The sequence below is a fragment of the Camponotus floridanus genome, unplaced genomic scaffold, assembly GCF_003227725.1.
Source record: "Camponotus floridanus strain SB8 unplaced genomic scaffold, Cflo_v7.5 scaffold136, whole genome shotgun sequence".
Lineage (NCBI taxonomy): Eukaryota > Metazoa > Arthropoda > Insecta > Hymenoptera > Formicidae > Camponotus > Camponotus floridanus.
In genome coordinates this window covers 184144-208989 of record NW_020229255.1, presented here as the reverse complement: position 1 = coordinate 208989, position 24846 = coordinate 184144, and the positions used below count along the sequence as shown (strand labels likewise).

The 24846-nt window shown below is 31.3% G+C and overlaps 5 protein-coding genes across 6 annotated transcripts; 4 read left to right on the top strand and 1 right to left on the bottom strand.

The window, feature by feature from the left end:
• The first annotated feature begins 407 nt into the window (after positions 1 to 407).
• Positions 408 to 1513, top strand: LOC105250472 (V-type proton ATPase subunit e 2-like). The gene is made up of 4 exons (XM_011256587.2): positions 408 to 675; positions 920 to 967; positions 1052 to 1139; positions 1204 to 1513. Exons 1-4 carry the CDS (start codon positions 569 to 571, stop codon positions 1222 to 1224), a joined length of 264 nt encoding a protein of 87 aa, XP_011254889.1. The 5' UTR covers positions 408 to 568; the 3' UTR covers positions 1225 to 1513.
• Positions 1514 to 2539: 1026 nt separating this feature from the next.
• LOC105250467 (cell death-inducing p53-target protein 1) lies at positions 2540 to 4666 on the top strand. The gene is made up of 4 exons (XM_011256574.3): positions 2540 to 2746; positions 3854 to 3974; positions 4065 to 4221; positions 4289 to 4666. Exons 2-4 carry the CDS (start codon positions 3854 to 3856, stop codon positions 4392 to 4394), a joined length of 384 nt encoding a protein of 127 aa, XP_011254876.1. The 5' UTR covers positions 2540 to 2746; the 3' UTR covers positions 4395 to 4666.
• A 1542-nt stretch (positions 4667 to 6208) lies between these two features.
• On the top strand, positions 6209 to 10405 carry LOC105250459 (chromosome transmission fidelity protein 18 homolog). The gene is made up of 12 exons (XM_011256562.3): positions 6209 to 6416; positions 6574 to 6819; positions 6888 to 7085; positions 7165 to 7309; positions 7407 to 7593; positions 7679 to 8106; positions 8166 to 8408; positions 8519 to 8859; positions 8985 to 9226; positions 9362 to 9624; positions 9772 to 10063; positions 10177 to 10405. The coding sequence occupies exons 1-12, from the start codon at positions 6335 to 6337 to the stop codon at positions 10369 to 10371; spliced, it is 2862 nt and encodes a 953-aa protein (XP_011254864.2). The 5' UTR covers positions 6209 to 6334; the 3' UTR covers positions 10372 to 10405.
• A 9163-nt stretch (positions 10406 to 19568) lies between these two features.
• On the top strand, positions 19569 to 20784 carry LOC105255921 (programmed cell death protein 5). The gene is made up of 4 exons (XM_011265470.3): positions 19569 to 19800; positions 20017 to 20125; positions 20254 to 20417; positions 20526 to 20784. The coding sequence occupies exons 1-4, from the start codon at positions 19735 to 19737 to the stop codon at positions 20574 to 20576; spliced, it is 390 nt and encodes a 129-aa protein (XP_011263772.1). The 5' UTR covers positions 19569 to 19734; the 3' UTR covers positions 20577 to 20784.
• Positions 20785 to 21335: 551 nt separating this feature from the next.
• Positions 21336 to 24478, bottom strand: LOC105255920 (protein disulfide-isomerase TMX3). Of its 2 annotated transcripts, none has more exons than XM_011265469.3 (10): positions 24062 to 24478; positions 23350 to 23398; positions 23225 to 23264; positions 22978 to 23141; positions 22734 to 22917; positions 22454 to 22598; positions 22137 to 22377; positions 21875 to 22067; positions 21580 to 21772; positions 21336 to 21495 (listed from the first exon to the last, which is right to left on the bottom strand). In XM_011265469.3, exons 1-10 carry the CDS (start codon positions 24102 to 24104, stop codon positions 21461 to 21463), a joined length of 1287 nt encoding a protein of 428 aa, XP_011263771.1. In that variant the 5' UTR covers positions 24105 to 24478; the 3' UTR covers positions 21336 to 21460. The 2 variants fall into 2 exon arrangements, with proteins under 2 accessions (XP_011263771.1, XP_011263770.1); XM_011265468.3 differs by having other exon boundaries at positions 23350 to 23407; positions 24062 to 24104.
• Positions 24479 to 24846: the final 368 nt, after the last annotated feature.

Here is a 24846-nt window from a genome sequence, read left to right as displayed (position 1 = left end):
ATACAAATTACGCGAAACGAGTTTCTGTCCGATGTGCCAATTGGCTGCACATCCTTCGGAGGAATGGCTGTGATTGGTTCATAGGTGTTTGATTGACGAGAGAGAAGAACGAGATGTCATGGTCCGCTTTTAAATTATTTCTGAAAGCGTCCTCTATAAACATAGAAACGTGAACATGAACTACGAAGCTAATGATATTACCCTCTGAGAATCATGGATTTTCGCTTTGTAGTTCATATCCACATATCCAATGTCCATAGAGGGAGTATCGTTTTCAGGGATCACCTAAAAGTAGGCCATGACACCTCTCAGTCTTATCTCTGATTGGTCAATAAGTGCTTCCAAAATTTTGGCGTCAATAAAAGCACAATTCTTGTTTTTACTTCTCCATCTATAAATTTCTACACGTCTATGGTTTAATCGATGTATCACGTGAACAATACGAAGATTCTCTCATGTGATCCTCCCAGTTTCTGACAGTTCTAAGCGATTCGTACGTGATAGATTCCTCGAATTTCGAGTTTGTTTGCGAAAAGAGAACAATAATTCCATAAAAGTAAAAAATAAAATGGGTGCATCTGCAATTCCTGTACTAATTTTTACGATACTCTGGGGCGCCGTATTATTTCTAGGTGTAGCTTTACCACTTTTCGTTCCCAAGGGACCAAATCGTGGGTAAATAGACTTTATTATTTCCTTTTCCTTTATAATTTTTTTTATACATAAAATACACGAATATTTATTTCTTCTATTTCTCATATAAAGAATCACATTTTAATCATAATCTGAAGTAAAATGAGTATATCTTGAAACGATAACTGTTTTGAGGAAACGTTAGGTATTCTTTAGATAAATCGATGTTCACTAAAATATACATATAATTTAATTAAATTATACATTTATTAATATATACTTTCAGGGTACTTCAGGTTCTGTTAATATTGACAGGTTTTACATGTTGGTTGTTGTAAGTATATTTTTTTGTTATTTTTTGATAATTTGATATGTAATTAATATGTAAATATAACTTTAAATAAAACTTTTGATACAGTTGGCTATGTTGCTACATGGCACAAATGAATCCATTGATTGGGCCAAAATTAGATAATTTAACAATATTAGTTATGGCTCGGGAATGGGTAAGTTTTATAATTAAATTTCTGAGTCAATGTACACATGTTAAAGAATATTTTATTGTTACAGGGTAATCCTCTTCTTAAGTAATGAACATTTCACAGTAGAAACTTGCTTTTTAAATATATATATCCAATTCTTTGACATATGTTGCTTTTAAGAAGGATGTATAGTTGCAAACAAAAACAATATGCTAATACATTAAGATTTGTCCAAATGGAATCTTTATTGATGATAATGATATTCGATTATAATTTGGTTATTGAGAATTTAATTTTTGTATAAAGTATATCCATCATTGTTATTTAGAAATGTGTAAGAATTTTAATGATTGTAGTTATCTGGATTTCCAACTATATATATGTATACTATAATAATGTATATGTGTACGTTAATATTATTTAATCTAATTTAAAAACCTATATATATCATAAGTATCCTATTACACTGTATATAATTGTGAAAGAAAAAAGTTAAAATATATTAGCAACTGCTGTCTTTTATATATTCTTATATTATCTCGTTATCGTCCCATTCTCTTGGTTTTATATTAAATAGATTAAAGAAAACTTTATGTTATATTATTATGTAACAAAAATAATCTATTAATAAATTTCTACATTTGCATATATATAAAGTTGGTAGGTTTGTAAATATTTATTTATATAATAATATTTAAAGTTGTAGGTTTGTAAATATTTATTATCAGGATCATTTCTCTTTTATACTTTTGCATTTGATATAGTGCATTCTTAGAACATATTAAAGATCGGAGCTGATTTGAACAAACATAGCGAAAGTGTTTCCAATCTGTTCTTGTCTGTTTTTTATACGTTTGCACGTAAATAATTGGTGATTGTATTGATTATCATGTTTAATTATTTTAAACGGAAAAATAATAATTAATAATTATTAGAAAAATAATTTTAATAATTATTAGAAAGTTTCAAAATTAAATAGTTAAACTTTGAATTATTAAATATAACAATATACAAAAAACATATTGAGTCATTACATAAATGACAATAATCTCTCTTCAATGTATATTATAATAAGGAAAACTTTAAAATAAATTGATTGATCAGAATAAAAATAAAAATTTCCTTGTCCTCATTAATCAATCAAACGCTATTCTAAGAAGTAAATTTGGAATTCAGAAAGGTTCCATCTGTGACTTTTATAATATAATATTAATTATATATTCTTAATACAATTTAAAGAAGACAAATGTATAAACTGGTATAAATCTAAGCAAGCAAATTTATTTTCTCTTGCTTAATTTATATGTCATACGTGGAAAAATGGAGGAATGAAGTACATGAAAATAACGTTTAACACTTTGAAAACGAGCCATGCAGTATGCCATCAATATAAACCAACATTAATCTTTGCATATGAAAACCAGCGAAATTGGATACATCTTGCAGTGCTTGCACAATCTCTTATGTGTCTGTACACTTGTGTGTGTTCCACGGTTCTCCTGTTGTTTATGCAAAGCTGCGGGTGATTCGACTTTTTATAGTCCTACGTGTCAAGTGTCTACTCAAGGATTAAAGATATCTGGGGAGCGTGATAACTGATCAAATAATCGATTTGCTGTTGTTCCACAAAAGTAAGTAGACAAGTGACATAACGAGTACTACACGCACAGTAGCCACAATGCTATAATAAGGGCGGGGATGTTATTCGAGATGCGGGTCAAATTTCATAATCGGCCTGTATTTCATACCCATTCCCTTTTTCGGGTCAGCAGGCTAATTAAATACATGGAAGAAGAACATTTGACGCAAAAGTGTCATTTATTTCGTCATATATGGGTCCATCTAATGCGAGAGGCTATTTCCCTGGACTTTCCCTCTTGCTTCAGATTAGCTAATTGGCTTAGATGTGAAATAATGACTGATCGTCATGAATGTTATCGGTCTGCATTGGATTACTACGATGACTATTCTATTTTTAGAATTACGTGGCACATCTGATGTCATGATAGATAAAATTAAAAATAAAATAAAAAGATGTTTTATTGAATAAACTAAACAAATTTTATTAACGTACTGTTTAGTTTATTTCGTTTATTGAATAAGTGAATGAACGGGGAAAAATTCCGTCTCTTCTCGAAGAAATCTAATTCCTTTATTTATTCTTGATTTTATCAAAATATTTACAAAACTAACATAAATAAAAGTAGGATTAGGTTGGATTTTATATATATATATATATATATATATATATATATATATATATATATATATATATAATCCAACCTTATATATATATATAAAGTTTTTTGAGAAGCTGATGTACATGTTTATTTTTTATGGTAAAATTAAATAATTATCAGCTCATTAATTTCTTAATATAAATGTAGAATATATAAAATAAAATTAATAATTTGCCTAGTTATAAAATATCATGATTCCTAATTATAAGCTGAAAGAAAGTTCTATGCAAATTTTGAGCTAAATCAGAGGTGATGACCTTGATATAAAAATTTTCAATTTATTCAATTTGTCTTTAATATAATAGCTTTTTTAAATCGCATATTTTCTATATCAAATAGATTAAATTGGAAATATTTTCCCAATTTATATATTTATTGACATTGTTTGGCAGAATTTGAATATATAAGTACATATTTTGTATATTACTGAATTAATAAAACACACACACACACTAATGAAAATTGTAATTATTTGCATATAACATATTTTATTAACAGATGGATATGCATAAAAACGGACCACCGCCACCTTATGAACCACCTCCATATGCACCACCTGCTTATTCCCAGAATGTAGGTGGAGTTCCTCCAGCCAGTCCATTTACGCCAGCACAAGCTTGTAAGCTTAATAAAAATTATATATAGATATTTTGTATTTACATTAATGTTATTAATTAGTATATATACATATATACATATTATTTTATAGATGCAAATGGACCGACTATAGTTACAACTATAGTTCCGGTTGGGCCACACTCAACCCATATGATATGCCCACAGTGCCATGCTGAAATAGATACAACAACAAGAACAGAACCTGGCACGATTGCTTATATTTCAGGAATCGTAATAGCGTTTTTGGGGTAATTATAAAAATACACATAGGTTTATATTTTGCAATGTGTAAAATTATTCTTTCTTTTATATTAGATGTTGGTTTGGTTGCTGCTTGATTCCTTGTTGCATCGATGAATGCATGGATGTTCATCACACTTGTCCAAATTGTAAAGCGTATCTGGGACGTCATAGGAGATAAGCAAGTGGATTGCATTAGCATTCACGAATTGCATTTGAATATTGGAATATCTTTACAATATTGACCACAATTCCAACACATATGTTAAGCTTGATATTGAATCTCTACATTTTGGGAATAATTCTTTAAGTCAAGAAAGTACCATACAGGATGTAGCTTTATACCAATCAGCTATATCTTTAAAACGAAAAATGTATAATATTTAAGTAATTATAGATATTCTACAGTCTAGCACATGCAGTTTAACATTTATAAAATGATCTTGTTGCATATAATTTGATATAATATTTTACACATTTTTATAAAAATATTTACAGCACTTCTGCATTAATAGAATTATTGCATGCAGAATTTTGAATAATAAGAAGCATGCCATTTCAAAGCAAATTTATGTTATGAAAAAAAATATAGTATTAATGTGTGCTTCCTTATTAAGAAAAAAATTTATATTTTTAATTTACTTCCATTAATAGCATAAATAGGCACCAAAGATTCGTGTGGCATTGATTTTTTAAAGATTTACATTGATTTATTTTGAACTTATGTTAGATATCTTTTCTGAAGTATAATAATTTGTGGTATAATATTAAGAAAGCTATAAAATGGTAGGCAACAATACATAGGCAGCTCCTTCTCAAATAATGAAAGATTTCTATAAGTAATTAATGACATGTTCTATTTATCGTGAAAATCCTGATAATCAAGCTTACATTATTATAAATGACTTATGATATTCTTATTTGTTAATTTGTTAGAGATAGATGGCAGCCAATATATTATGCATGTGCTTGAAAATCAAGAAAACTTACTTGTTTAAAAAGATGATGATGTATGTGTGTGCATGTACATAAATATATACATATATATATATATATATATATATATATATATACATATATACACATACATATGTATAATTTACTATATACATATATAATTTTTTTATTTTGTGTGAGCAGGTAAAAATTAATGTGATCAAATAATTTAATATGTTATGAATTTGAAATACTATTGATATTATTTTGAATAATGATATTATTTTGAAAAATTTATATACGCTTTATATATAATAAAGTGGAAAAATAGCCCTTAGTACGTCAAGTAATTGCGAAATTTACTACGCTTGTTTCGCACAGTTCATGCATCGAATCGAAATTGCACCAAGACTTTTTAAACCTCATGTGCTCTATATTACAAAATATTTCTATTTTGTTAACTATGTAAGAAAAAATGTGACCATTAAAATAAATATTAAAATCCAAGAAATATATATGTACATAACTTTTAATAAAAAAATATAATAGTGCAATATATTTAAAAGGAACGAGAATAATATTGTACAATAATAAAATTATTTTACTCTATGCTATATTTATTTTATACTATCCTATTATAATGATACAATACGAAAAATGCCATTGATATATCTAGTTATTTATTTTGAAAAAAAATCATTTTTAAATTAAACTATCAAATATGCCTGAACAAAATATAGCCCCATGATTGCTCATTTCAGTATAGTCCATGTTCCATTTGATGTTTGCAATATTCATAAAATCACTTTATCCTTATCTGCTCATTGCAAGTTAAATAAAGATAACTGATGCTCGCAAAGGGTGGCACCCGATTGACCACGTCAATCAATTGGCCAATTCAAAATAGGACTCTTTGATTGGTTAATCGTTGCTGGTTACCCTAGGCACAGGTCGATATAATTGGCTGTGGTCAATTGCAACGTGGTCAAACGGGACGCTCCCCTCGCAAACGCTTTGAACAAGTGGAACACACTCTATGTATATAGTTAAAGCCTTATCGCACGTGTCTGTCATATGCAACGTAATAAAAGGCGGGAAGAGACATAAAAATTTTTTTATTATGAAAGTGTCAATCATTTAAATATTTTTTATATTGTGATCGACTCTGACTATTAAATTCCCGATATGGCTGATGAATTCCCAGATCAGGACGATGAATACGATTTGATCTGTCAAGCGGATTATGAAGCTCTGAGAGAATTAGAGGGTAAATTCTTTATGATGTAATTTTTTATTATTAGAAAAAATTAATATTTCTTTGTATTTTCTTATTTTATTTTCATCGTATCACATTGAATTATATCATCATATTATCAAATATTTCATTAAATTCAAATTACATAATTGGTTATATTTGTGTGAAGAACTTGAGGCATTGACACAACCTGGTCCTAGTGGATGTCAGCAAACAGCAAAGAGAAACAAAGATCAAGCAAAGCCTTCCATTTCTGTTAATTTTGATAAAGTTATTGATAATGAAGCATTTAGCAGTAATAAAAAACGCAATTATGAAGATTTATATCATAATAGTATACTTGGCAGTAGTAAAAAACGCAATTATGAAGAATTGTCTGGCGACATCTCTGATCTCTCAGGAACAAGTATTTCAGGTATTGCAATAAAAAACTATAATGTAATTATTTTTTGAATGTTATTAGAAAATTTCAATATTTTTTAGCTGATACAAGCAGGAACAAAAATCAAACAAAAACCTCCACTTCTGTTAATTTTGATAAAGTTGACAATGATGCATCTAGCAGTAATAAAAAACATAATTATGATTTATATCATAATAGTATATCTGGCAGTAGTAAAAAACGCAGTTATGAAGAATTGTTTGGTGACATTTCTGATCTCTTAGAAACAAATGTTTCAGGTATCGTATGCAATGAAAAACTATAATACGATTATTCTTTGAATATTATTAGGATCTTAGGAAATTTAATTTTTTTTAGCTGATGTTGATTTTGTCGAAGAACCAAAAGAAAAGAAACTTCGTTGGGATCAGCCTGAAGATGTCATTCAAAAAATATTGGATGCAAGACAATTATTACATGAACACGATGGAGATGCAGTGAAGAAAACAAAATGTGATGAGAAGTAAGGAAAAATTAGTGAAATATATTCTGCTTATTTTTTAGATATTATAGAATATATATCTGATTTAATCCATATTGTATTTATGTTCAATATATAGCAAGAAAAATTCCATTTCTACACGAGTTCCATCATGGAATTTTGTAGCAGTCACAAGATTATATGATTCCCAGCGTTTATACATTAGAGTTAGAAGTAGGCAAAACGACATCAAACAAACAAAAAGGCCAATTACTAATTTATTGTCGATATCTTACAACCAATTAAAAGCTCAAGCGCAGAAAATTGTATGTCTATTAGAATTTTTCTTTATATTGTTTTTGTTATATGTTTTTTTATATGTTTTGTTAATGATATTTTGTTGCATTACAGATGTCGACAAAAAACGAGTTATCAATACAGCCACTATCGAATTTATGTGACACTAATAATGACAACACAATTAATGACGAACTTTGGGTGGATAAGTATCGCCCTCGATCGTATTTAGAATTACTTTCGGATGAAACGGTTAATAGACAGCTCTTATATTGGTTGAAGCTTTGGGATAAAATAGTATTTAATCGAAATATTATAAAACCAAAGAAACAACTTTCTGTGTTTGGAAAGAAAAAGGATATTGACGAAAAAACAGATATCGAGGAAGTGGACAATAGAGGATACCCAATAAAAAGAATAGCTTTACTTAGCGGACCACCTGGATTAGGAAAAACGACTCTAGCGCATATAGCAGCCAGACATGCTGGTTATAATATCGTAGAAATCAATGCGAGTGATGAAAGAAGTCCAGATACATTTAGGTAATGCGTAAAATGTACATGATATTCTTATATTTGAAAATTACATATTTTTATTCCAGACAGATCCTTCTTGCATCAACAGAAATGAAAGCTGTAATAGGCGCGGATCCCCGACCAAATTGTTTAATTTTTGATGAAATTGATGGTGCACCAGCTGCATCCATTGAACTTCTCTTAAAATTCATTCAAGGTAAACTAATATCAAAAAATAAAAAGAGCAAGGGGCAATCGGAGAAAACGTCCGATGGTTGCATACGACCTGTAGTATGCATTTGTAATGAACCATATGCACCAACATTAAGGTAATTCTTTAACTAAAAACTAAATAAAATAGTCACCTAGTTTAGAAATAATATATTTGAATTTAAAAAAAATGTATCATATTTTAAATAAACTGAATTGAATTTCACAGGGCGTTAAGAGCTGCTGCTATAATAATTCCGGTACCGGAAGTAAGTCCTTTAAGATTAGCAGAACGTTTAATGGAGATAGCAAAAAAAGAAAAGTTAAATGTAGACTTTGGCGATCTTGTAAAAATAGCAGAAAGATCTGGTTGTGATGTTCGAGCTTGTGTAGGAGCATTACAATATATGGGTGGCGCTAATTTAAAAGATAATATATCTCTAGGCCTGAAAGATACTCGTAAAAATTTATTTGATTCGTGGAAAAGTATATTAACAATTCCTATGAACAAAAGAGGAGTGATTACTATACCTGAAAGAATCCAGAATATATTAAAGACAGTTCAAAATGGTAATTTTATAAAACTAATTTCTGCGCTTTAAAAGAAATGTATATTGTAATTTCCCTATATAATATTAGAACTGTAAATATATATCTATTAATTTATAAAATGAATATATTTTTTACTTATTTAGGTGAATCGGAAAAATTGGCACAAGGAATTTTTCACAATTATCCTGAAATTTGTGATAGGAAACTTGATAACGTATCCGTATCTCTAGAATGGTTTCAATTTTACGATTTAATAACATCGCTTGTCACACACAAGCAAGTTTGGTCACTTATGCCTTACACGAATTACGGATTTGTTGCATGGCATTTGCATCTTGCGCGAACGCAGAAAGTAAAATTATCCTATCCTACTATCATTAGCGAAGTAAGTATTACCTAATTAAGAGAAAATTTTAATTTAAGAATTACTCAAGTTGATTAACAATTTGTACATATATACAATTGATTCATATATTCTGAACGTTTAATCACATTGCTATCATCTTCTATTTTCTTTCAGGTAATTCAGAAATCGGCGAAAAACATAGGTATTTTAACGGCGGTACGAAGAGCATGCGGACGCGATGCTTTTACTCTAGTTACAGACATTGCTGGTTTTTTACCAGCTCTCCTAGCACCCAAATTACGTATAGTGCCTTCTCATTTATATTCGTCGAAGGAAAAAGCTGATCTCGTTAGAATAATAAACGTAATGCTTGATTTTGGCTTATCATTCGTGCAAGAAAAGAATCCTCAAGGAGGCTACATCTATAATTTAGATCCGTATGTTGCAATATTGAGACAATAATAAATAATGCATATGCGTACACACACACACACACACACACACACACACACACACACACACACACACACACACACACACACACATATTTCAGCATTCTATTTAAAATTCGTAAATATTTTTAGTAACATTTTGGAAGTCGGTGTCCTGCCCAATTGCAACCCGCATCGATATCTAGCGTATGCAGTACAGCAAATAATTGCGCAAGAATTGGAAGTAGAGCGTTTAAAGCGGGCGAGTATCTTGACAGGAATCAGTGGAGTTAGCTTGTTAGAAAATACGACAAATTCAGGGGAATCTGAAAATACAAAAAATAATAAAGATAATACAAAAAATACAAAAAATAATAAGGATAACTCTTCTAATTCACTGAATAGCACAAAATCAGGAAAAAATGCGACGTCGTTAAAGGAAGTAGTAAGTCTCTTGCCTATCTTTTTTAATACATTTTATACAATTGAAATTCGTATAATGTACTATAATTATAAACTATAATTATAATATTCTTTCATTTTATATTAAAATTTCAGGTATATAAAGATTTTTTCGGGAATATTATTACGAATAAGAACGAAAATAAAATGACGAATCGTATTTCTCCAAAATCGCAAAAAGGATATTCCCTAATGCAAAATATTTTAACAAAACACGGAATATGGTACAAATATAAAGAAGGCTGCAATAATGCTGTTCGTCGAAGTGTATTCATGGAAAAACTCTTGTAAATAGAAATATTTTCCTGCAGCTTTTGCTATAATTACCAAATTGAAAATTTTGATAATAAAATAATTTAATTATAAACTAATTGTAGAAAGTATATTAATTGAATTAAACTTGTTTCTTTGTACTTATAAAAATCCTAAAAATCCTAAAAATGTAAAACTATACATTCTTTTTCTTTTCATGTATTAATAGCTTTTAAATATTTTTTGTGAATACGTCATATCCCATGGCAGCAAATTTTCCGGATTTCTAGTGACAACGAGCAGACTTTGATGTTACTAAATTTACTATAACACAAAGTACAGTCCGGGAACAATTGGCAATAATATTTTTGAATTATATATAATTTTATAATTTTGTAACTCTTTTAAAATCGAAAGTAGTGAAAGATTTTGCACTGGAAGTAAGATGAATGTATATATTCGAAATTGTAAAAAGAAAAAAACTTAGAGTGCAGAAAGTACTACTCAAACGAACATATCCATAGTGAAAGCGTGGAGGCGATGCGATGCGCATGCGCTCAACGCTGATTGGAGCTGACCGAAGCCGACCGAGCCTGCACAGAGAGACTGAGAGATGTCGTGGCTCGCTTTATCCCTGGAAGTGATACTCCCTCTATGAACATTAACAACAAAATATGAACTACAAAACAAATGTCCACGAAGGTTCTCAGAGGATAACATATATGTCCCTCTGATAATATAAATAAAAATATAAATAATTTAATTAATAATAATTTATTATATAAAAATATTAATATGTTCTCTCTTTTCCTTGCTATTATTTATATTATATATTTATATTATATATTTATATTATATGTATAAATATTACATTTAAGTGTGAGTCCAAGAAGCAAATTTCGGATATTCACTGTAAGTCAGCCGCTCTTCGGGCGATCGGGACGAGATTTAAACGGTAGTGCCGCGAAATGGTATAGAATTTTATGCAAAAAGAACGAAATCGCGTCTGGAAGTCGAGATATAAATTCGCTGTTTTTCGTCTGCGCGCGGACGGTCGAAATCGTGCACGACGCCGCGCATGTTGCCTGCCTATCTCGCGCGATATTCACTGTAACGCGGCGAGTAAAATGGCAAGCCGAATGTAATCGTTCGATTAATTTATTAAATACTTATATATACCGAACGAAAAGATGAATCGGAATGCAATCGTTCGATTAATTAATTAAATATAGATACTACGATCGCGGCGAAGCGGTGGGCGGGTCGCTCTCCGAAACATGATGGTGGTTTGCGATATATCGTGATTGTTCCGTGATACATCAATCGTTCATAATTAATTAATTTAAAATAAAATATACTTCTATTTAAAATGTTGCGTGTATATATAGTACGCAAAATATTTCGGCAGAGAATTATCAATTAATATCATATGTTTGGCCTTGACGACGTATAGCAAGCGGCTATACATGTCATAGCTTTGCCATCATTCACACGGTGACACTCGAATATAGAAAAATATTTAACAACATGATAATTAAGTAAAGAGCATTAAGAGCCCACAAACCAATTGCGTTGATGACCTCTTTACAAATCATGTTCTCCTAATAACGCAAGCGTAAAAATTTTTGAAAATTCGTTTCTTATTATTTTATATTATCAGGAGAATATATTTTGCGACGAGGTCGATGATGCGTTGATGACCTCTTTACAAATCATGTTCTCCTAATAACGCAACCGTAAAAATTTTCGAAAATTCGTTTCTTATTATTTTATATTATCAGGAGAATATATTATGCGAGAAGGTCGAAAATGCGTTGATGACCTCTTTACAAATCATGTTCTCCTAATAACGCAAGCGCGAAAATTTTCGAAAATTCGTTTCTTATAATTTATATTATCAGGAGAATATATTGTGCGAGGAGGTCGATGATGCGTTGATAACCTCTTTACAAATCATGTTCTCCTAATAACGCAAACGTGAAAATTTTCGAAAATTCGTTTCTTATAATTTATATTATCAGGAGAATATATTGTGCGAGGAGGTCGATGATGCGTTGATGACCACTTTACAAATCATGTTCTCCTAATAACGCAAACGTGAAAATTTTCGAAAATTCGTTTCTTATAATTTATAGTATCAAGAGAATATATTTTGCGAGGAGGTCGATGATGCGTTGATGACCTCTTTACAAATCATGTTCTCCTAATAACGCAAGCGTGAAAATTTTCGATAATTCGTTTCTTATTATTTTATATTATCAGGAGAATATATTTTGCGAGGAGGTCGATGATGCGTTGATGACCTCTTTACAAATCATGTTCTCCTAATAACGCAAGCGTGAAAATTTTCGATAATTCGTTTCTTATTATTTTATATTATCAGAAGAATATATTTTGCGAGGAGGTCGAAGATGCGTTGATGACCTCTTTACAAATCATGTTCTCCTAATAACGCAAGCGTGAAAATTTTCGAAAATTCGTTTCTTATTATTTTATATTATCAGGAGAATATATTTTGCGAGGAGGTCGAAGATGCGTTGATGACCTCTTTACAAATCATGTTCTCCTAATAACGCAAGCGTGAAAATTTTCGAAAATTCGTTTCTTATTATTTTATATTATCAGGAGAATATATTTTGCGAGGAGGTCGAAGATGCGTTGATGACCTCTTTACAAATCATGTTCTCCTAATAACGCAAGCGTGAAAATTTTCGAAAATTCGTTTCTTATTATTTTATATTATCAGGAGAATATATTTTGCGAGGAGGTCGAAGTTGCGTTGATGACCTCTTTACAAATCATGTTCTCCTAATAACGCAAGCGCGAAAATTTTCGAAAATTCGTTTCTTATAATTTATATTATCAGGAGAATATATTGTGCGAGGAGGTCGATGATGCGTTGATGACCTCATTACAAATCATGTTCTCCTAATAACGCAAACGTGAAAATTTTCGAAAATTCATTTCTTATAATTTATAGTATCAAGAGAATATATTTTGCGAGGAGGTCGATGATGCGTTGATGACCTCTTTACAAATCATGTTCTCCTAATAACGCAAGCGTGAAAATTTTCGATAATTCGTTTCTTATTATTTTATATTATCAGGAGAATATATTTTGCGAGGAGGTCGATGATGCGTTGATGGCCTCTTTACAAATCATGTTCTCCTAATAACGCAAGCGTGAAAATTTTCGAAAATTCGTTTCTTATAATTTATATTATCAGGAGAATATATTGTGCGAGGAGGTCGATGATGCGTTGATGACCTCTTTACAAATCATGTTCTCCTAATAACGCAAACGTGAAAATTTTCGAAAATTCGTTTCTTATTATTTTATATTATCAGGAGAATATATTTTGCGAGGAGGTCGATGATGCGTTGATGACCTCTTTACAAATCATGTTCTCCTAATAACGCAAGCGTGAAAATTTTCGAAAATTCGTTTCTTATAATTTATATTATCAGGAGAATATATTGTGCGAGGAGGTCGATGATGCGTTGATGACCTCTTTATAAATCATGTTCTCCTAATAACGCAAGCGTGAAAATTTTCGATAATTCGTTTCTTATTATTTTATATTATCAGGAGAATATATTTTGCGAGGAGGTCGATGATGCGTTGATGACCTCTTTACAAATCATGTTCTCCTAATAACGCAAGCGTGAAAATTTTCGAAAATTCGTTTCTTATTATTTTATATTATCAGGAGAATATATTTTGCGAGGAGGTCGAAGATGCGTTGATGACCTCTTTACAAATCATGTTCTCCTAATAACGCAAGCGTGAAAATTTTCGAAAATTCGTTTCTTATAATTTATATTATCAGGAGAATATATTGTGCGAGGAGATCGATGATGCGTTGATGACCTCTTTGAAAATCCTGTTCTCCTAATAATGCAAACGTGAAAATTTTCGAAAATTCGTTTCTTATAATTTATATGATCAGGAGAATATATTGTGCGAGGAGATCGATGATGCGTTGATGACTTCTTTACAAATCCTGTTCTTTTTTTTTTTTTTTTTTTGTTTAACGACGGGGAAAATGCATTACGCACACCCCCCCGAGGTGCGTACGGCGCACCAAGGGGGGGTAGTGTTGGACTCCCCGGCCCTTAGGAGAGAGCTAGCCCCTCTCCCAGGTGTGCAATGCCGGGTATACCAACTAAAAACCCCGTCGAGCAGACTCACGTGCTGCTAATGCCCCGCCTCCAGGAAACGGAAACCATGACTTCTGGAGGCAGAGCAGCCCGGCCCAATTAAGGGCCCCAACTCATCGGGTGGCCGTCACCCGATCTACTCCCTGGGGGGGGAGCGGAGGGAACAATTCAGCGTGTTTTGAATCGCTCCCTCCGGTCCCGCCACAAATCATGTTCGCCTAATAACGCAAACGTGAAAATTTTCGAAAATTCGTTTCTTATAATTTATAGTATCAAGAGAATATATTTTGCGAGGAGGTCGATGATGCGTTGATGACCTCTTTACAAATCATGTTCTCCTAATAACGCAAGCGTGAAAATTTTCGATAATTCGTTTCTTATTATTTTATATTATCAGGAGAATATATTTTGCGAGGAGGTCGAAGATGCGTTGATGACCTCTTTACAAATCATGTTCTCCTAATAACGCAAGCGTGAAAATTTTCGAAAATTCGTTTCTTATTATTTTATATTATCAGGAGAATATATTTTGCGAGGAAGTCGAAGATGCGTTGATGACCTCTTTACAAATCATGTTCTCCTAATAACACAAGCGTGAAAATTTTCGAAAATTCGTTTCTTATTATTTTATATTATCAGGAGAATATATTTTGCGAGGAGGTCGAAGTTGCGTTAATGACCTCTTTACAAATCATGTTCTCCTAATAACGCAAGCGCGAAAATTTTCGAAAATTCGTTTCTTATAATTTATATTATCAGGAGAATATATTGTGCGAAGAGGTCGATGGTGCGTTGATGACCTCTTTACAAATCATGTTCTCCTAATAACGCAAACGTGAAAATTTTCGAAAATTCGTTTCTTATAATTTATAGTATCAAGAGAATATATTTTGCGAGGAGGTCGATGATGCGTTGATGACCTCTTTACAAATCATGTTCTCCTAATAACGCAAGCGTGAAAATTTTCGATAATTCGTTTCTTATTATTTTATATTATCAGGAGAATATATTTTGCGAGGAAGTCGAAGATGCGTTGATGACCTCTTTACAAATCATGTTCTCCTAATAACGCAAGCGTGAAAATTTTCGAAAATTCGTTTCTTATTATTTTATATTATCAGGAGAATATATTTTGCGAGGAGGTCGAAGATGCGTTGATGACCTCGTTACAAATCATGTTCTCCTAATAACGCAAGCGTGAAAATTTTCGAAAATTCGTTTCTTATTATTTTATATTATCAGGAGAATATATTTTGCGAGGAGGTCGAAGATGCGTTGATGACCTCTTTACAAATCATGTTCTCCTAATAACGCAAGCGTGAAAATTTTCGAAAATTCGTTTCTTATTATTTTATATTATCAGGAGAATATATTTTGCGAGGAGGTCGAAGTTGCGTTGATGACCTCTTTACAAATCATGTTCTCCTAATAACGCAAGCGCGAAAATTTTCGAAAATTCGTTTCTTATAATTTATATTATCAGGAGAATATATTGTGCGAGGAGGTCGATGATGCGTTGATGACCTCATTACAAATCATGTTCTCCTAATAACGCAAACGTGAAAATTTTCGAAAATTCGTTTCTTATAATTTATAGTATCAAGAGAATATATTTTGCGAGGAGGTCGATGATGCGTTGATGACCTCTTTACAAATCATGTTCTCCTAATAACGCAAGCGTGAAAATTTTCGATAATTCGTTTCTTATTATTTTATATTATCAGGAGAATATATTTTGCGAGGAGGTCGATGATGCGTTGATGGCCTCTTTACAAATCATGTTCTCCTAATAACGCAAGCGTGAAAATTTTCGAAAATTCGTTTCTTATAATTTATATTATCAGGAGAATATATTGTGCGAGGAGGTCGATGATGCGTTGATGACCTCTTTACAAATCCTGTTCTCCTAATAATGCAAACGTGAAAATTTTCGAAAATTCGTTTTTTATAATTTATATGATCAGGAGAATATATTGTGCGAGGAGGTCGATGATGCGTTGATGACCTCTTTACAAATCCTGTTCTCCTAATAATGCAAACGTGAAAATTTTTGAAAATTCGTTTCTTATAATTTATATGATCAGGAGAATATATTGTGCGAGGAGGTCGATGATGCGTTGATGACTTCTTTACAAATCATTTTCTCCTAATAACGCAAACGTTAAAATTTTCGAAAATTCGTTTCTTATAATTTATAGTATCAAGAGAATATATTTTGCGAGGAGGTCGATGATGCGTTGATGACCTCTTTACAAATCATGTTCTCCTAATAACGCAAGCGTGAAAATTTTCGATAATTCGTTTCTTATTATTTTATATTATCAGGAGAATATATTTTGCGAGGAGGTCGAAGATGCGTTGATGACCTCTTTACAAATCATGTTCTCCTAATAACGCAAGCGTGAAAATTTTCGAAAATTCGTTTCTTATTATTTTATATTATCAGGAGAATATATTTTGCGAGGAAGTCGAAGATGCGTTGATGACCTCTTTACAAATCATGTTCTCCTAATAACACAAGCGTGAAAATTTTCGAAAATTCGTTTCTTATTATTTTATATTATCAGGAGAATATATTTTGCGAGGAGGTCGAAGTTGCGTTAATGACCTCTTTACAAATCATGTTCTCCTAATAACGCAAGCGCGAAAATTTTCGAAAATTCGTTTCTTATAATTTATATTATCAGGAGAATATATTGTGCGAAGAGGTCGATGGTGCGTTGATGACCTCTTTACAAATCATGTTCTCCTAATAACGCAAACGTGAAAATTTTCGAAAATTCGTTTCTTATAATTTATAGTATCAAGAGAATATATTTTGCGAGGAGGTCGATGATGCGTTGATGACCTCTTTACAAATCATGTTCTCCTAATAACGCAAGCGTGAAAATTTTCGATAATTCGTTTCTTATTATTTTATATTATCAGGAGAATATATTTTGCGAGGAAGTCGAAGATGCGTTGATGACCTCTTTACAAATCATGTTCTCCTAATAACGCAAGCGTGAAAATTTTCGAAAATTCGTTTCTTATTATTTTATATTATCAGGAGAATATATTTTGCGAGGAGGTCGAAGATGCGTTGATGACCTCGTTACAAATCATGTTCTCCTAATAACGCAAGCGTGAAAATTTTCGAAAATTCGTTTCTTATTATTTTATATTATCAGGAGAATATATTTTGCGAGGAGGTCGAAGATGCGTTGATGACCTCTTTACAAATCATGTTCTCCTAATAACGCAAGCGTGAAAATTTTCGAAAATTCGTTTCTTATTATTTTATATTATCAGGAGAATATATTTTGCGAGGAGGTCGAAGTTGCGTTGATGACCTCTTTACAAATCATGTTCTCCTAATAACGCAAGCGCGAAAATTTTCGAAAATTCGTTTCTTATAATTTATATTATCAGGAGAATATATTGTGCGAGGAGGTCGATGATGCGTTGATGACCTCATTACAAATCATGTTCTCCTAATAACGCAAACGTGAAAATTTTCGAAAATTCGTTTCTTATAATTTATAGTATCAAGAGAATATATTTTGCGAGGAGGTCGATGATGCGTTGATGACCTCTTTACAAATCATGTTCTCCTAATAACGCAAGCGTGAAAATTTTCGATAATTCGTTTCTTATTATTTTATATTATCAGGAGAATATATTTTGCGAGGAGGTCGATGATGCGTTGATGGCCTCTTTACAAATCATGTTCTCCTAATAACGCAAGCGTGAAAATTTTCGAAAATTCGTTTCTTATAATTTATATTATCAGGAGAATATATTGTGCGAGGAGGTCGATGATGCGTTGATGACCTCTTTACAAATCCTGTTCTCCTAATAATGCAAACGTGAAAATTTTCGAAAATTCGTTTTTTATAATTTATATGATCAGGAGAATATATTGTGCGAGGAGGTCGATGATGCGTTGATGACCTCTTTACAAATCCTGTTCTCCTAATAATGCAAACGTGAAAATTTTTGAAAATTCGTTTCTTATAATTTATATGATCAGGAGAATATATTGTGCGAGGAGGTCGATGATGCGTTGATGACTTCTTTACAAATCATTTTCTCCTAATAACGCAAACGTTAAAATTTTCGAAAATTCGTTTCTTATAATTTATAGTATCAAGAGAATATATTTTGCGAGGAGGTCGATGATGCGTTGATGACCTCTTTACAAATCATGTTCTCCTAATAACGCAAGCGTGAAAATTTTCGATAATTCGTTTCTTATTATTTTATATTATCAGGAGAATATATTTTGCGAGGAGGTCGAAGATGCGTTGATGACCTCTTTACAAATCATGTTCTCCTAATAACGCAAGCGTGAAAATTTTCGAAAATTCGTTTCTTATTATTTTATATTATCAGGAGAATATATTTTGCGAGGAGGTCGAAGATGCGTTGATGACCTCTTTACAAATCATGTTCTCCTAATAACGCAAGCGTGAAAATTTTCGAAAATTCGTTTCTTATTATTTTATATTATCAGGAGAATATATTTTGCGAGGAGGTCGAAGATGCGTTGATGACCTCTTTACAAATCATGTTCTCCTAATAACGCATTTAAAAAAAAAAAAAAAAAAAAAAAAAATTTCGCGAACAATTAATGTTCGAAATAATTTACGCATTTCCAATCGCGTTTTGTGGGCTCTTAATGTTCTTTACTTAATTATCATGTTGATAAATACATAGAGCCGTATTATTTACCTATTTATTTTGAAAAATATTTATTTCATCTTTGAATATTACAGTATCTGTCGCGATTGAATAATTTATTTATTATCAATTTACACACATAAGTATTTAATTGTTATATAGCACTGGTGCTACCGGCATTTCGTACACATAGCACGGAACAAAACCAGAAATTGTGCAATTATATATTACCCTCTGAGAACATTCATGGCCTTTGACTTTGTAGTTCATGTCCATTTGAATGTCCATAGAGGGAGTATCACTTTTGTGGTCACTCCATAGCTTGGACATGAACCATAGCTCAGACACGAACCACGTATTATTATCGACTGTAATGAATGTAGTTGACGTCCACTTTGTCTGGGAGCGCATTAGGACAATATACCCGTTAAAGCGAGGTGGCCGCTCTCAGGTTTCTCTGTAACGAATGTTCAAAGTTGGAGCAGTTGGGAGATTTAACAGTCGTCGTCAAATCGCGGGTCGCAGGTTGATTTTCATCAGAACCTAGAATATCTGACAAGAGAGCACAAAGGCATAAATATGTCAGATCCGGAATTGGAAGCGATACGACAGCAACGGTTGATGCAGTTGCAGTCTCAATATAAGGTAATCGCTACGAGATTCCACAAGAGTTTGTAGCAGAAAAAAAATTTTTGAATTATATACGTTCTGCTTGATAATTATTTAAGTACGTCATTTGACACATAAAAGCTAAATGTATATAATGTATGAAATTAAACATATTACTTTGTGTATATTTTACAAAAGAATATATATCAAAAGGAAAAAAAAAATATATATACACATATATTATTATTCTAGGATAATAATGTCGACAATAAACAAGCAATGGAAGAGAGAATGCAACGTATGGAAGAGATGAAACATACTATATTGGCTCAAGTATTGGATCAGTCAGCCAGAGCGAGGTGTAAGTTATATCATATAACCCTTTTTTTTGGCATTACTTTTTGGCAACACTACAGGATATGACATCACAGATATTCATGATATATAGGTATATTAGCTAATAATGTATATATATATATTTATCCATAGTAAACACACTTTGTCTTGGGAAACCAGAGAAAGGAAAAATGGTAGAAGAAATGATTCTGAATATGGCACAAAATCGTCAATTACCTGGGAAGCTCGGAGAGCAACAATTAATCAATTTACTTGAGAGTTTAAATCAACAGACACAAAAGAAAACAATTGTCAAAGTTAGTAATCAATATAAATTATTTATGCATCTAATATTATATAAAAAATATTTATGCATCTAATATAATCTAAAATAACAATACTAAAATTTTACTTTATTTTTTTAGTTTGATAGAAGAAGAGCAGCTTTGGATTCAGATGATGATATGGACTTGTAGCAAATGTACAAATTTTTTATCTGAAATATTGCTTTAATCACAATTTAATATTTTTATCCTTGATTTGAATGTGCAGTTGAAGGTAATCTTTTACAGTACATACTTTTATGCTTAGTTGTATACTTTACTTTTATGCTATAAAAATAAAAATTATTAATGCTAATTTGGCAGATTTTGGTATAGATATAAGGGAAGACTATTTAAAATTATCTCCTACTTTTTATAATGAAAATATTTCATATATCCATATATGTAGTAACATAACAAATATTTATTTTGTATTTTTTTTTTTTATTTGGTACATATAAATATACATTCAGCAATCGCCTAACACGCAAGAGATTATTTTTCTTTCTCAAATAGAAATTGCACAATCACACTTGCAGTCTACACAATACAACAAACAACAATTTCGCACAATTTACACAATTTTAAATATATTATATATTACCATTAGTTTGTCCTTATATATAAAAAAACAATATTTGATGTTTAATTCGATCTTTCACATATGTGAATGATCGTGTCTAATATACAAATTTTTGATATATCTTATACTCTCTTTTTTTTAAAGCTGTGTTAAAAGACAAATCCAAGTGTACTTAACTCGGTTGTATTGTCTCGTGGAATACGCTTCATTTTTTTAATAACATAATCATAAAAGAAATTAATACATATACACAAAGATGGATTTACCAAAAATAAAAATGGAATGTTAGCGATAAACATTATATTATAAAAATTCTTATAGTCTTAAAACTGCTTTGGCAAATTTTTTTTTAAGAACGTATTACATAATCAAAAATGTTTATATATGCTATATATAATAAAAAATTTGTATCTCGAAACTTGTATTTCTGTATAGTATATATCTATAATTAATTTTAGTCATTCTTCATATGACTTGTTCCAGCATTTTCTGAAAAGAATACAAAATAATTACATATGTTTATTATTTTTTTATAAAAATTAATAGACTCTTTTCGTGATAGAAAAATTATACCATCTTCTTCATCATTTGCATCCAAGATATCTGGACAACAAATGCCATAACATATTAACGATAAGAATCCAACTGGTAATCCGACTAATACAGTCATCAAAATAGGATTGCCCTTCCACATTGAAGCCAGAGTGGTTTTCAATTCAAACCAGGTTCTATAACTACGCACTAGCCAATTGTTTCCACCAAATCGCTGAAAATTCATTAATCATAATAAGTTTTTATTGTTATTCTTTTCATAAATTATTAAGATTTAGCAGAATTATTAAGAAAATATATAATAAAAGATGTGTACCGGAGCACTTTCATTGCGAATTTGTTCTAGAAACAATTCTATCACGTATGGAGTCAGTTTCTCTGTTTCATCCTCGGGAATGTGATGGTGATTAGTAGTTGTATTTATCACAATTAAGCTCGGTAAAGGTAATACCATCATCGCTATACTATTGACTAGATCGGGACTAGCTATCCAACCAAACTGAAAATGACTGAATAAAACTATAATGTTAATTTACATCCAGTGTTTCTATAAGAATTATGCTATCAAGCAAACGTACTCGTGGTATTTCTCCCGTTTGCTCTTAATCACAGATTCGACCATGTTCCTGAATTCCAGCATATCGGGCGCAACTTCTTCTAGTTGATTTTCTTCAACTACCGCTAAAACAAGATTCTTATTTGTTAAGAATAATTGATTTATGTTTCCTCTGGTCACCTTTGGAAACGTTGGAAAACGTTCCGCATTCACCCATTTGTAAAGCGTCTCGTTCATTTTCTCTATGTCACTTAAATTATGCCCTGCAAATTAAATTACATTCGTATTAATTAAGGATAATAATAATAAATACATCTTTTTTTCCTTCAAAATTCTCACCAGTAAAATTGTAATGTGAACTTTCCTTATACACGAATAATGCCGGGACATTTTCTACAGGTGCATGTTTATTTACAACGCTCGGATGAGATTGATAAAAGAATGCATGCGGTTGAAATATATTTGCAGTCTTGTGATAAAGTTCCTGTATTTGTTCAATGCATTTAAATATATATGTAAATTTATTTAAATATTATTTATTTAAATATATATGTAAATATATGTAAATTTGTGGATTTTTCAAACTCAAAATTTTCGTAAAATTGTGAAAAGAGTTTACCCATAAGACTCCAGATCTACCACCGACGTATAAGAAATAGAGATCGCGTTCTCTCTTTATAGTGTCAAAGCTCTGAGGTCTCGTCACCTCTTGCACGGGAGGACCGCTGAGTCTTAAAGCAAATTTGACTATTTCATCTCTAGTTCTGTCACCATGATATATATACTCTTGATCACCCTTTAAACTGTAAATTGAAGATATTATTGTATGAATATTTAGTAGCCAGAGAGAAAGGTGTACTTACAATAGAATGGTGGGAAATCCTTTGATTTTGAATGAACTTGCCACGCTAGTAAATCTAGTACAATCCACACGTCCTACACGTATTGACGTTGCATGCAAATGCTGAGCAACATGAGACCAAATTGGTTCCAATCTTTTGCAATGCGCACACCATGGTGCATACATCTACAAAATAGAAATAGGTATATGTTTTAAAGACATAGAATGGCATATATTTAATATTTAAGATATATATTTTTCAAATATACCATGACCAGCCATTGTCCATCTTTGTGTATATCCAGAAATCTACAAGAAACAAAATATATTAAATGACTAGTATCTTCTATAATTCAACAAGGTAAACAGTACATAATATTGGCAGATTTCTTACCTGTCACTCAGCTCGATTACGCGCGAGCCTGCCGTGTGCATCAAAATTGCTGAAAAAGCTAAAATGTAATTAGATGATAACAAGCTTACGTAGAAATATTTCTCGTCGCTAGGATTATGCAAAAACCGAATAACTAAATTAAATCAAATTATTTATGTAAACAAGGTTTCGTAGCTTATATTTTTACTATTTGTGAATATACAAAAACTTAAAAAATAAAGGTATACATCTGTCACTACAATTATATAAATGAAATTGAGTGACGTTTCAAGTGAAACATTTTATCAATTAATTTGAAGTAGATAAACAAAGATGTTTTTTAATTATGAAATTAGGAAAGATATCTCTTTGTGAAATAAAATCGAGTTATCCAAATTAAATTAAATGTCCAGATTTGGCTGGCAAATAGAATTTAGAATTTTCTTATAAATTCAGAGATGTATAATAAAATTAAAATGCAAACAAATATGTTAAATTTTTTATATGCATACAATTATAAATATAAATTAATATTATATAAATTATTATTAACATAAATTAACATTTTCTGCGTGTCAATGAAAATTAGACGAGCATCAAGCGACACAAATATCGATCGTATAAGATTACGTCGCGCGCGCAAAATTATCAATAAATCGCGTGGCGCATTTTATCTTGACGCAGAAAGGACAGAGGCAACATTTTTCGGAGTTCGTGGCCGACAGCCGCTTACCATAGAGAAGCGTAACGAAAGAGATTCGCGTGAGGGAAACCATTCCGATCGCGGATTCGAGATGTCGAGATAATAGGAAAGTCAGCCTCCTTCATCTGATCCCTCGGTAACACGAGCGTGTTGAACGACGTTGCATAATTTTCCTTTCCGATGCACGCGGACGGATTTGTTTGCGACAAGCACTCCCCGTCCCTTCGACTCGTCACGCGAAACGATCGAACGCGTTCTGTCGCATCTTCTCGTATTACGTTGGTATGTATGCGCGACGCGTATCGTGTCACCGGCCAGCTGTTTTAACTGCACTCCACTGCACTTTTTTTCCCTTTAAAACAACGCTTGGAAGCGAAACGGAGGATATAAATTCGAATCTTGGAAAAGGAGGACTGTAAAAAAAGTGCACGATAGGTACAACTACGTGGTATGTATGTATATAAGACGGAACAAAGTGCACAAAGTATAAATATGTAAGCTCTGGCTAAATATAATTAGGATTTGAGACAGTAATTATTACGCTACTAAAATAAACAAATGTATACAAGAGACAAATCAGTTCAAAGACGTCATATTCTGATCACTTATTTTAAAACATAATTTGTAGAAAAAAATAGAAAATAAATATATATTTCTATTATATATAATTTTATTAATAAAAATCTCCGGATGTATAAATATGTAAGCTCTGGCTAAATATAATTAGGATTTGAAAGACAGTAATTACGCTACTAAAATAAACAAATGTATACAAGAGATAAATCAGTTCAAAGACGTCATATTCTGATCACTTA

What these genes read in the sequence shown, in the direction of transcription:
- LOC105255920 (XM_011265468.3), bottom strand. Translation starts at nt 24,104, where the DNA reads ATGGTTTCCCTCACGCGAATCTCTTTCGTTACGCTTCTCTATG. An exon ending in TTCACATTACAATTTTACTG is followed by an intron (nt 22,378 to 22,453) that starts GTGAGAATTTTG and finishes TTTAATTTGCAG; the next exon opens with GGCATAATTTAAGTGACATA. An exon ending in TTCGCAATGAAAGTGCTCCG is followed by an intron (nt 21,773 to 21,874) that starts GTACACATCTTT and finishes ATGAATTTTCAG; the next exon opens with CGATTTGGTGGAAACAATTG.
- LOC105250472 (XM_011256587.2), top strand. Translation starts at nt 569, where the DNA reads ATGGGTGCATCTGCAATTCCTGTACTAATTTTTACGATACTCTGGGGC. An exon ending in CCCAAGGGACCAAATCGTGG is followed by an intron (nt 676 to 919) that starts GTAAATAGACTT and finishes ATATACTTTCAG; the next exon opens with GGTACTTCAGGTTCTGTTAA. An exon ending in TAGTTATGGCTCGGGAATGG is followed by an intron (nt 1,140 to 1,203) that starts GTAAGTTTTATA and finishes TTATTGTTACAG; the next exon opens with GGTAATCCTCTTCTTAAGTA.
- LOC105250459 (XM_011256562.3), top strand. Translation starts at nt 6,335, where the DNA reads ATGGCTGATGAATTCCCAGATCAGGACGATGAATACGATTTGATCTGT. An exon ending in TACATCTATAATTTAGATCC is followed by an intron (nt 9,625 to 9,771) that starts GTATGTTGCAAT and finishes AAATATTTTTAG; the next exon opens with TAACATTTTGGAAGTCGGTG. An exon ending in CGACGTCGTTAAAGGAAGTA is followed by an intron (nt 10,064 to 10,176) that starts GTAAGTCTCTTG and finishes TTAAAATTTCAG; the next exon opens with GTATATAAAGATTTTTTCGG.
- LOC105255921 (XM_011265470.3), top strand. Translation starts at nt 19,735, where the DNA reads ATGTCAGATCCGGAATTGGAAGCGATACGACAGCAACGGTTGATGCAG. An exon ending in AGTTGCAGTCTCAATATAAG is followed by an intron (nt 19,801 to 20,016) that starts GTAATCGCTACG and finishes TTATTATTCTAG; the next exon opens with GATAATAATGTCGACAATAA. An exon ending in AAAAGAAAACAATTGTCAAA is followed by an intron (nt 20,418 to 20,525) that starts GTTAGTAATCAA and finishes TTATTTTTTTAG; the next exon opens with TTTGATAGAAGAAGAGCAGC.
- LOC105250467 (XM_011256574.3), top strand. Translation starts at nt 3,854, where the DNA reads ATGGATATGCATAAAAACGGACCACCGCCACCTTATGAACCACCTCCA. An exon ending in ATTTACGCCAGCACAAGCTT is followed by an intron (nt 3,975 to 4,064) that starts GTAAGCTTAATA and finishes ATTATTTTATAG; the next exon opens with ATGCAAATGGACCGACTATA. An exon ending in ATCGTAATAGCGTTTTTGGG is followed by an intron (nt 4,222 to 4,288) that starts GTAATTATAAAA and finishes CTTTTATATTAG; the next exon opens with ATGTTGGTTTGGTTGCTGCT.